General features: G+C 36.9%; 1 protein-coding gene across 1 annotated transcript in view; it reads right to left on the bottom strand.

Moving 5' to 3' along the window:
* Positions 1-12,423, bottom strand: part of col13a1 (collagen, type XIII, alpha 1) — a 69,005-nt gene that overhangs the window by 31,329 nt on the left and 25,253 nt on the right. The window contains exons 12-18 of the mRNA XM_088635437.1: positions 11,708-11,797; positions 11,059-11,100; positions 10,426-10,443; positions 8,452-8,487; positions 7,729-7,773; positions 6,676-6,702; positions 622-666 (exon numbers count right to left, since the gene is read on the bottom strand). Of these exons, the coding sequence (XP_088491563.1) occupies positions 622-666; positions 6,676-6,702; positions 7,729-7,773; positions 8,452-8,487; positions 10,426-10,443; positions 11,059-11,100; positions 11,708-11,797 (303 nt within the window). The remainder of the gene's footprint in view (positions 1-621; positions 667-6,675; positions 6,703-7,728; positions 7,774-8,451; positions 8,488-10,425; positions 10,444-11,058; positions 11,101-11,707; positions 11,798-12,423) is intronic.

Here is a 12,423-nt window from a genome sequence, read left to right on the forward strand (position 1 = left end):
GGATGAAATGAAGCAAGTAAAATATGATACTGTATCTTAGATTAAACAATATCAATTCAACAGTGTGGTTATGGCTGCTGTCACATCATCCAGGTGGATGCTGCAACTTGGTGGTGGTGGAGGGGAGTCCCCATTACCTGTAAAGCGCTTCGATTGGAGTGTTCAGAAAAGCGAAACATAAGTGCAAGCAATTATTATTATTATTACTACTACTCTTAATTTTGTAGTTGCTAATGATATGCTAGGCAACACTGTTTTTACTTATAGTAGTTTCACAGGCCAAATACATTAAGAATGTATATGACCACAATAATAATTATAAAATAAAATAAATTATTACAAAATAATAAAATAATATAATACATTTAACATTTTATTTAAATGAAATTTCTGACTGTAATTGCAGGGTGCCCATTATGGATGTTTCTAAACATTATCGCACTATTCTTCCTTGATAAACCTTTCACAATTGACCGCTGTTCTATGCAGCTCTATTTGGAATGGCAGGTCAGTCTACGGGTGAGACCAGGCTCCGATGGCCACACAGGACACCGTTAATGTAACGGGTGAGGTGATTCAGGGGCAGGAGTGGGAAGGAAAGGGATCACTCTTGTGGAGTACCTTCACTCCTTGTTTCCCAGGCATCCCGGGCATTCCCCTTTCTCCCTGCAACAACGCAAAGACAACGGCATTTTTAGCATTAAAAGACAAAGCTGATGGCTATGGCTCTCTTAGTGAAACCATGAAACCGACCAAACGTCATGCTACTGTGCACCCTCATGAAGCCCAGAATCAAGACTGGTGCTCTTCTTGCCTTGATCATTTCTGGCCTTATTATGTGTTTGCAGCTGCCAACGTTATACGGCTGAAGCACAATGAAAAAGGTGAGGATAAACAAGAGACCCAGACCCTTATTTTTAATGTTGAAAGATCCAGGTGGGCATACAGTAAAATGAGACTCTTCAGTGCTGTTTCTTCTTCATTTTCAGCACTTTTCACTACAAGCTGATTACTTAAATGGTAAAAAGGTTGTATTAATATTATTAGAATTAATAGATTTCCAAATATCATTTAAGATGTTTCACTATTTCTTGCAGTAATACATATATACAGTATAGATAAAATCAGTTGCCATTTCTCTGTGTTCATGAGGAATAACATCACCCAATAAGAAAAGGCATTTTGGAATGTTTTTTCCGGTGTCGGGTATAAGAAACCTTGGCTTAACCCTGCTTCTCTGAGGAACAACCGCTTGTCTGTAGGGCGAGAACATCGGGACTGCTCTACAGAGAGACAAACCGAAGGGCAGCCGCCAAGGCGGAGACATGGGCGAGGGGGATTGCAGATAGTCGAATGTGAGCAGGAGAGAGAAGCTTACTATGGTATTTATAGCTTTTCAGGCCATGATGTCACGGAGAATTACAAGACAGAGTAGCAGAGGTGACCGTGACCTTGGTTCCACCATTCCTCCCGAACTGTTGTTATACGCTCTCTGTAAACGTCTAATGGAAAGCAAACCTAAACTCAAAAACTTCTTTTTGAGAACTTAAAATAAAAATCAAGTCAAATATTACTGAAAAGACTATAAATAGCTGTGTCAGACTAAAGTGTTAAATAACAATGGGCTGTTGTCTTCCTTAGTCAGTTAAAAACTTTACTGTGGCTCAAATTGACAAAATAACCTCACCAGTAACTCATTGAAGGATAAGGATGAACTATACAGTATTGGTATAGATGAGAAAAACAGGAAAGAAGGCAAAAGTCAAGTTCATTATTAGTAAAGAAACATATTTCTAATATAAAACTACAAAATTGAAATGAATTTGTTCTTAGCTGATCAGAAACTCTAAACAAAAGTTTTAAAAAAAGATAAGGCAATAAAAATCGGTGGTTTTGTCCTTAAATACTCCAAGCACAACAGACTGAGGCATGATGAAGAGTTCTACAAAGAACAGCAAAAAAAGGAGGAACACACCCCCCACTTACTTTTATGAGTTTTTCTTCACGGGGGAAGAAAAGGAAGTGATAAAAATTGAAAGGTGCCTCTGAAAACACGCGATTCCATAAAGACTGAACAAAGAGCTGTGTGATGGATGGGCGAAACAGCTCTGGCAGCCAGTCAAATGGCAGAGGGCTTGAGCTTGCAGCAAGTGGATTTCCAGACTCGCGCTGCTTGAGGACTGAAACAGGTGCGGGCTCTGCCAGAGCAACAGCGCCCATCTGACAGCGCGCCAGTCCAAGCTGCGTCCTGCCCAGCTGCTGCCCCCGGCACTTTCACACCAACCTGTCAGAAGGGATTGAGTGTCGCCCTTCCCGGAAGATGAAAGGACTGCCTCTTTCAGGCCGAACTGGAGACGAGCAGGGATGACTTTGGTTTAATCGAAGTGATTTCAAAGCCAGAGCCTTGGCTACAGCAGAATAATTTGCACAAACAGGAAAAGGAAACAGAGCCCCTTGATCCTGGGCTCTCATTTCACTGCCACACGAACCCTTTTTCACATCAGCTACACTTCAGCAGATCAGTACAATTTACACAGAGCAATGTTCTTGAGCTGCAACCTGCCTAGATCCCCTCATATAATAAAGAAAGGATTTTTTTGCCATGTTTTCTTGCAGAATAAGAGGTATACAAAATGGTCTCATTGAGAAACCTGAAAGTTGCATACAGTAATTTGCCTAAAACTGCTGTCATCAAATTTAAACTGGAAAATTAGTTTCAGCAGTTGCTATTTAATATACATGGAATTTCTAACAATCATTTTCTTATCCATACTACAATAATACTTTTTTCACATACTGTTCTAAAAGTCTTTTTTCTTTGTTCGGCATTTCCTAATTTTATCACCAAGGAAGACCAATACATTTGAAAGACTTTAAGCTGTCATCCTCATATGCTACAGCATCAGCTTCTTGTGTCTCCCATTACAAAAAAATACCAGGCATGGCAGCCGTATTCAATGGTAAAAAAAAAAAAAGATGTGTTTGGAAGAAAAAGGCTAAAGGTGTAACCTTCTAACTTTATAACTTTCTAACCTTTTCTAACACTGCCATTTCCTAAGTTCACCAGCAGAGGGCAATAAAGTATTACCAAAGGCAGTAAGATGTGCAATAGTGCTTTGCATCTGTGCAAGGTTAAAATGTTGCTTAAATGCTTACTACTGTATCTAGAATTTTGGAGGGCATTGTGAAGACAACTGTAATGTAAGCACAGCAGTTAAAGGAATCTATGTATTTGCACTGCATGTATTGACATACTATTCTGTGATAAACAAAGATGATTTGGCTCCAAGGCTAAAAATATCAAAGGCCAAACAGTGTTTGGACTTGTAAAAATCCCACTTTTCAAAGCTGCTTCACTAAGGTTTCCGTGCTGTCGTGCTATACAGCAGAGCACAGGAAGAGAATGCCCTGGGTATCACAGTTAGTGTCCCTTGACACTTCTGTCAGCTTTTGGCAGACAAACCTCTTCCACCTTTCCTTTGGTACATCCTATTATGAATTCTTAACCTCTGTCTTCAGCTTTCTCTGCCTGTAGCAGGAGATGTTCTTATCTGTTTGCACATCCTTTGTTTTGTTGATTTATAAATTACCAACTGTTTAAAAACTGTTTCACTTAAGCAATTAATTACTGTACTGGGACAAACATCATAACACCCAGGCCACGTTCTAGACAACCTAGTACCTTCAGGCCTTTTCAAATCTACTTTTTAAGATGAAATGTCAGACTGGCAAATAACTATCCAAGTGGAAGCAACTTGGTAATAAATAAAATTACAGTAACAAGTAAGGATAGACCTGCATCTGTTAAAACTCCCCAAAAAGCAAGGTCTTACAGGAAATCTGGCTTATATAGCATTGGGGTTATTACAATGAAATGTTTTTTTTTTCTTTAACTAAAAAATGTTTCAGAAAAAAAAACCTTTGAAAATTTCTGCTGGTAGTAGGTACTGTGGCCTTAATGCTCCTAAAGCGTATTTCTTTCCCAGTCTGATGATGAGGAGCTGATGGAGAAACCATACAGCAGTTCAGCCCATGATGTGAGACTTCTTGCTATGGCAACAGACAGTTACAGTCAAACGATGTGACGAATCCTTCCATGCTGTCAGGATCGGACTAGAAAACCTATCCGAAAAGCTGCAGTTTCCCTCAAACCAGGCACATCACTGTAAGCAGACTGGAGAATGGGGATATGTCACTCACGGGTACAAGACCTCTGACAGAGTTTGATATTTATGACTATAGGCAGATATCAAAGGCTATCAGGGGATTAAGGGATCCCACTAGCAGTTGTTGAGTCATTCCAACCAAGACCAACATCTCAAATGAAAAAACAGACCATTTCCTTTCTAAATGCCTCCATATACTCCATAGAATTTGATAACATACAGTACATGAACATCAGAATGGACTTGCAAAAGCATGTTTCACGTTTATCTTGGACTTAAATTAATGAAATATAATAAAATTATGCATTTTTTTCCCACATGGTGAGTAAGGTTTTTCAAACAATACAGCTGAAATTGGAAATTTAATATATACATATAAGAACAATGAGAAAAGGAGGCAGTATGGAACAGGCTATCCAGCTGTGCTGTTGAAGTTGAAACTCTTTTCTTGGGAAACAACTGGATAGGATTCTTGGATCAATTTGCTACTACAGTATGTACAGTACCAAACATGCCTGATGGGCACGAATGCCTTGTTTGTGAACTTTCTTATGTTGTTTTGCTTAATACTGAGTTACTGATGCCTGATAAAGTGTCTTTTAAAATTGACATGAAATGTCATTCATATATGGATAAGTGATTAAAATGAAACAGTATTCTGGTTGCTGTTTTTTGTAGTTTGAATAGAGCCCTTTTCCATTATGAGTATATAGTACAGTATATTACACAACAGTTAAAAACGGAATCAAAATTCACAGTCACTGTTATACAGTGTATATAGTGAAAAGGACAAAACATACAGTATGTACAGTATATACTTGTATACTGTGTATACTGTATATACCTGAAAAGGCCAAAACATACGTACTACTTTTTTACCTGACGCCAGCATCAATTAAAGAGCATTGCATTAAAAACAAACTAATGTATACCAAGACAAATATTCAAATAAAAATGCTCATTAGCACTGCATTCATTGTTATAGTGTCTTTCATGCAAAAATCAAGCTTACAAGACCATGGAACATTGCAAGCCCCTTTTTATCTAAAAGAAATCCTCTTTACAATAATGCAGTTTAAATGAATCATTGGTGTCCACATAGCCGATTCTGGTACAGTATATTGTTATATTCTGGAAGTTGTAACAGGCAAGGTAGCAGTTAATACTAATACTTTTCTATTTTCTGACACATTACTTTACAATTTGTAACTTATTCTTCAACATGTGCATCTGGATAATGTATGTACAAACAAGAGTATTAGCTTATGATACATCTCAGACTTGTATCTCTGCATAACTAAGGAAGGGCACTGGAAAACATCTGTTTAAGAGCATGTAAACATTGAAGTTTCAATATTTATATAAATGTAGCAATAAAAAAGTGGTGAATCACTGCATAAATGTAAAGGGAAGTCACCAGGGTGACATTAGTGTTCTAATAGGTTTGGAATGAACTAAACCATGGCTTTAGCAATGTGCACTGTATTTACTAGATGCATAAGCTGATATGAAAAACAAGACAAGTCAACAGTGAGATCAAGAGACTATCAGCCTGAATGGGATAACTGCTGAGATACCTTTTCTCCTTTTTCTCCTGTTAGACCTCTTTTCCCTTCATCTCCCTACAGATGGATCCAGAAGCAGTTTAGTAGATAAGCTTAGTAGATAAACAGACAGATGGGACAAATAGCTTTAAGATAAGCACAAAACCGAGTTTTTGTTATTGAGTGAATTTAGATTACAAATGGTATCTGTCATTACCAATGACCTAGACGTTTGGATTAGGTCATCTAGAAAGAAACTTCCAGCAACCCCTGCAGTCACCCTGCTCGCCTTCAAAGGTGAAAGATTCTGATGTGGTGGAACTGTCCTGTTAAACCACAGCTTTCTTGCTAGGTGGTCCAAGAAACAGGGAAGGGGAAATGGAGATTCCATGAGAATTAGCCAAGGGGGAGCTTTGGAAGGCCAGAGTTTTATTGAGTTTTACTGTACTGGCATTTGGTTTAGACAGGCGGATTAACTTTCTCACTCTCGTTTCCAAAAGAGAGGCCAGGGATTTTAAAGGTTTGTTATAAGTTATAAGTCCTGTTTTGAAAAAAACCAATGAAAGAAGATCATGTTAAATGTATGTTGTCTTTTTTCAGTATAACAATTGAACAGCCACTGATGTTGTAGGCATACCAAGATCCTTGAGAAGACATCATTTCTGATTATGATTTCAGCATTTTTACCGAGTTGTACAATTTTGACTCGTGCTGGAACGTTTAACTCGTGGTGCTCAAACCCCACAAGTCTGCACTTGTTGTACTTGTTTAGGTTTTAAAAGCATCTGTTCATAAGACAAAAAAGCGGATTATTCCATTTATTGTTATAGTCCGATGATTCCTTTCAAAAAATAAATTAACCAGACATTTTTATTTTTAATGATGTTTAACTTAGTGTCACTGCTATGCATGAGATGTTAAAATACATTAAACTAACATACTGTATGTAGAAAATGGCTCCCTACCTTGGAACCTTCATCTCCCTTCGATCCCTGTCAAGAGACACAAGAAGTAAGATAGACAGTACATTAGAGCTTTCGAACTCACAATGCTAGGTAATATAATGTTGAGGTCTGCTCTATTAATGCATAAACCAGAGCAAATTAGTGAAACCACTTTAGAGGAGACTTTCAACTTCAAAGATCCTTCAAATTTGATGAGGAGAAAATGAAAAATGTACTTTGCAATATTTCATGTGTTTATTGGTACACATGTTGATTTAACAACATAGATTAAAATGACTGGGTTTACAGTGATTGAGGATTAAAGTAGCCTTAATGTGGAAATGATGCATGCCATGCAGTGCTTCAGCATCACAGTAATGATGGCATCCAGAGTAAAGCTTTAATGGATTAAATAGAGCACATTGTTTATCAAATAGAAGGGAAGAGAAATCAGAGGTGATTTATTTACTTCCACAGGGATAGAGTTTTTTTTCAAATTAAAAATCCTTTTCTGCAATGGCATAGCTCATCATTACTTATGCCGAGCATTAACATTGTCCAGATGGAAAATGCTTGACCTTGTTATGAATCTTTTGGGAACAACAAACCTGTTTTCAAAAAAGGTTTTACACCAGCACCATAATGACCTGTTCTAATGATGCAACACTTTGCCAAGTATGGGGACTGTGATATGAAGGCTTGACAAACAAATGACCTACATAAGATGGGGTTAAGTTGAAAAATGAGGGGCTCTTACATCTGAATGAGCAGAGGATCTTGTGAAATAAAGGGGCCGGACTAGCTCTGCTGGTAATCTCAGGGTAGTGAGTTTGTGTCACACGTAGGGCACCAGGTCCTCCATGTTGGAGGTTGAGCACAAGACTAACAGCCCTGTCCCGTAAAAAACTAATGTTACAGAAACAGCAACAGGATGTTGCTGCCCCTACGAGCAAACATCCATCCATCCTTGTGAAATCAGGATACACAGTCTAAAGCTCCATAAAAGGTTGTACCATTAGGGATCCTGCAGTGTGTATTTGCTCGGTGGGCACGTGGGAAAACCAGAAATCTTACCTTTGGACCTTCAAGACCTAGAGGGCCTGGCTCACCAGCATCTCCCTGACAAGCAAGAAATGAAAGAAAAGTCAGAGATGCAGAAGAAGGCGTTGTTGCAGGGATTTTTTGAAAAAAGAAATTTCATTGAGGCAAAACCCCAACCTTTTTGTTTTCAATGAAAAACCACAGCTTTGATTTTCTGTTTTGTGTGTGAAGTTACACTTCCTTGAAGCATTTCTTCTCACCAGTTGAGAATTGTACAGTAAATATGCCTTCCCTATCCCATCTCTCGTCTTTAATCAATTTAATTCATTCATGCTACTGAGCTTTTTGAAACAAGGAGCCTTTGCTGAACAAATAGGGTTAAATAATCCCAAATAGAGTTTCTCCTCGCTTCTTTAATATGGAATTTTAAATGCCCCTCTTCCAAGCGCAGAACCATCACTGCGCAGGAGCAAAAACCTTTTATGGCACTAACTTAAGTGCAGCTAGATCAATGAGTTGTGATGAGATGAGATAAACATTGGACAGCACTGTAACTCTAAGCTGATTGCTTGTCAATAAACATATCACAGATATGCAATGCGCCCCAATACATTTCTAAAATGCATACAATTCACATAGAAATAAATGAATTGAACCATATTTACAAAGCAAGTGACCACTGAAATGAATCTTGTTGATCCAATCCATGTGATTGGATAATACAGTACTGGTAGTAATATAAATATATAATCCTACCTTCTGTCCTGGCAAGCCTGGAATCCCTGGTTCACCCTATAATTAAATAGTGTAAGTAAAGTTTTACTACTTAGTCTCAAAGCATGGATACGAATTGCTGTACAGAAATGGGATGCAAAACCAAGGTGTGAATCTTGCACGCCTATTACTTTACCTAATCATCACTTCAATCACTTCACATTTCTTCAAATAAGCTCTGTTTAAACATATGCCATATACAGACTATCAGGTGAATCCAGAGTCTATCCTGCCCAATTACATAAGACAATTTTAAAGATGTGTATGTGAATGCTTAAGTACGAAAGAAATTTCATGATTTGTGCTTTTTCATTTTTTTAACAGTGATATAAAGATAAGTAAAAGCAAACTCACAATCTTATATCCAAATAACAAACAATTTAGAACGTATGATAACGACTGAGAAATTATATTCTTGATTGCTTTGTCCGCAACCGTGCATTAATGATCCTCGACGTTTGCATCTATTTAAATGTCTGAAATTGTAGTCAGATGGTCTAACAGAAAGCAGCTGCTAGCAATTACTACTAATTGATTAAATGCTCAACTGGACTGTTCTTAGGGCATACTTGAGAGGTAATTAGAAAGTTGGTCTGTATAAGCAAGATCGTCGACAGTTTTATGCCTCAGGGGAAAAGGTTACGAGAGAAGCTTAGTAAAAACACACTAAAGATTAAAAGGCAGGTCTGTCTTAAGGAGCGCAGTAATGCAGGATCTACCTGTAAACGGAACTCAAAAGCATGATTGGGAGTCCTGTTTCCTTCTTGTAAGAGAAAACTGCCCTTGTTAAAAAATGTCATATTAGATATTTAAGGATCTCAAAGTGGTTTCGATCAGCTACAGAGGCCTTCATGTTTATTCAACCCCATGAAGAAATGGGAATAATAGTATCACATAAGAGAAAGATGTATGGACTGGTTGTGCATAAAAAATCTGAAAATGTAAAAATATATAAAGTCAGATTTGTCTTAATTCATTTAAGTCCAAAAATGTCACCACGGTCGAGAGCGAGAGTTTGCGAGAATTGTGACGTGAGGCAGCCTTTCGTGCTCACTAGTCACTGCAATGAGATATACGAGCAAACAAGTACAGGATGTACAGCAGACATTTCACTGCAGAAACAATCCAACATGATCTGCATGCAGTCAACAAGTAAGTTGTATTAGTTGGCAAATGTCTTGAAGCCAAGAGCAATATTTCTACTGGATTAAATTAGATGTATTCACAAGCCTGCTTCTTTACAATGTAATAGGGCTTTTTCACGTCACCAGATGTTTTGTTGCCTCATTCTGAATTGCAGATCATAATGCTGTGCATACCTAGAAATTTAGTCTATTTTGAGATGTAAATTGGAGGTTTTATATTTTTCATTTTACTTTCATAGTGGTTTAAATGGACTCATCATGAACATTACTTAGGTATTATACCATAAGACAACATGGAAGCTGTGAATCTTTATGATAATGCCTGTCATTAAAAGAAATCCATCTATTACAAAAAGGTAAATGGGTTTATTAATCCTATGAACTTTGTCAGGAGTGCTAAAAATGGTATAAAGAATTACTGCCTCTGGCATGCTGCATTGAAATCATGCATAAACAGGAGAAAAGTGATTTAAAAATATACAAGAGGTTTATTAAAGAAACTAATAAAATCTGCATCACAATTCCCAAATCAACTACATTACTTAATATCCAGTATTGAAAAAAAAATGGTTTACTTCAGGGTCGCTGCTTTTTTATTTGGTTTAATTGCCTCTGCTTCTTCGAATTAATTAAACGATCATTCTCAGACCCATATAAGAAAATATTTGAAGCACTCAGACTTGATGTATACTAGCCCTGCAAGACATAGACTCCTACTGAATAACATAATCAGTTACAGGTATTGAAAAAATAAGGCAAGGACCATTATTACAGAAACAAAAAACAAAACGTGAGGTTTTACTGTTCCTACCTTCATTCCTGGCATGTTCTGGAAGTAAAAAAAAGTAATGTCAATTACAGTAGAAGTTGTTGTTATACAGTGAATTGTGATACTGCATTTAAGGTTAGTAACAAGAATGTTTGTACACAAGCTGGGGTATATATACAGTACATATTTATGATTCAGGGCGGGTAAGTACTGTATAAAGTGGCAGCAAAAACTTGGAAGAACATCCAAGAAATTTGAAACAAAGTCCAGTGCCAGGTTGTAAATTAAAAAGGAGAAGACAATACATAATTTTGAGGGAAGAACCCTACACCAAATGTGAAATAAGTCAAGGTCTGCAACAAAATGTAAGCTACTGCATAAATATTCTTCAAAAATCAACAGCAATAAGGTATTGTCATTTACAATATGTTTCTTCATGCTTAAAGTAACAATCCAAACAGATATAATAATAGAAATTCAATACAAAAGGAAAGGAAAGTTAATATTTTTTACAAAGTATGCTTGAGAGGTAATTATAGAACTATATATATAATATATATATATAGAACTATAGATCTTTTAAAGACAAGATTAAGAAAATTTGCATTTCTAAAGTGCATGCATTTCAGTTACAAAATTATTTTTTGCAGGTTGCCTTTAAGAGGAAGACCCAACCTTAGGATCTTTTCCGGGCTTTCCTGGTTCTCCAGGTTTTCCCTAGATAAAAAAAAGAAAAAAATAATTTACAAGAGTTTGCTAACCACTGTTTTTTAAGTGCAGTTCGTTCAAAGCATTTGGATAATTTAAGAACAGACTCATTTCAAGTCTGAAACAGTTTGTAAACAGTTTATTTCCAGACATGTATGAGTATATATTTTGTAAACACTATATAAACATTTCATTCAACACTCATTAGTAATCTTTTGGATGCAAGGTAGGATTCACTAATCATTCTGACGTACGGTAAGAAGCCATTTCACTCCTTAAAAAGGTTAGGTGTAATTAAACCAGAATGCTATTTAAAATAGTGCATTATTAAAATACTACATATCTGTATACACTTTGGTAAATTACAAACCCTCTAGAAAAACAACTGAACCGTCAGAGGACCCAAAAACTTTTGTTAAAATTTAACTTTTTAAAATTGTACATTTAAATTTTATTCACTGGATGTAGCAGTAATTTGAACATTTTGGTCCACTGTACCACTGCTGCAACCGATAAATATAGAGGTGCACAATAATCAAGGAGAGACGCAATAAGGAAGGTCATTGATCCACTGGAAGGCATAATCTCATAAAGACTCAGGTACCAGGGATCTTACCGGCATCCCACTGGGACCTTCTGGTCCTGGGGCCCCAGGAGGTCCAGGTGGGCCAGGGGGTCCCAGGATTCCTGGCTCTCCCTTGTCGCCCTGCTAAGAGACCAAATGTTATAAACTCGCCACCCTTTTCATGGTGGGAAAATAAATACAAAATTATGGTTGGTTTAAAGTTAGTGAGAAGAAGCAGGAACCATATTAGCAGAAAAAGCCATGTTTGAGTAGTGGATCAGTTTGTGTTGCTGATGTACCATGTTTGGAGAAAAAAAACATTTAACAGAAGTAAATTTACTGCTAATTCTAGAACGAAGAATTAAAATATAGTTACCAAACTGTATGTTTTAATGTCTTTTGACCAAAGACATGCTGTCATTGTAAATTTTTTCAATAATGTTTTTACAATCTTGAGCTTATGAAACGTTTCCTGCATAAAAAGTGGGTTGCCTGTACAGAGACAGGTTCATCCTCTAAATGTACTTCCACACAACAAAATGGCACATACAACAAAACAGCTGAACTAATCAAAATCAGTGGCACATAACACAAATTAGTTGTACTAATCTCAGTCTTATAAAAGACAAGAAATAATGAAAATGTTAGCAGAAAAAAAGCTTTCATATTCAGTTCTAGTCTGCACAAAGAAGAGCGTGAAAATGTTAAGAACTTATTAATTCATGATTCCTTATTTTCCAGGAAGATCTGAAGAACTTTAATCATAA

The sequence above is a fragment of the Lepisosteus platostomus genome, chromosome 6 (assembly GCF_059453375.1).
Source record: "Lepisosteus platostomus isolate fLepPlt1 chromosome 6, fLepPlt1.hap1, whole genome shotgun sequence".
Taxonomy (NCBI): Eukaryota; Metazoa; Chordata; class Actinopteri; order Semionotiformes; family Lepisosteidae; genus Lepisosteus; species Lepisosteus platostomus.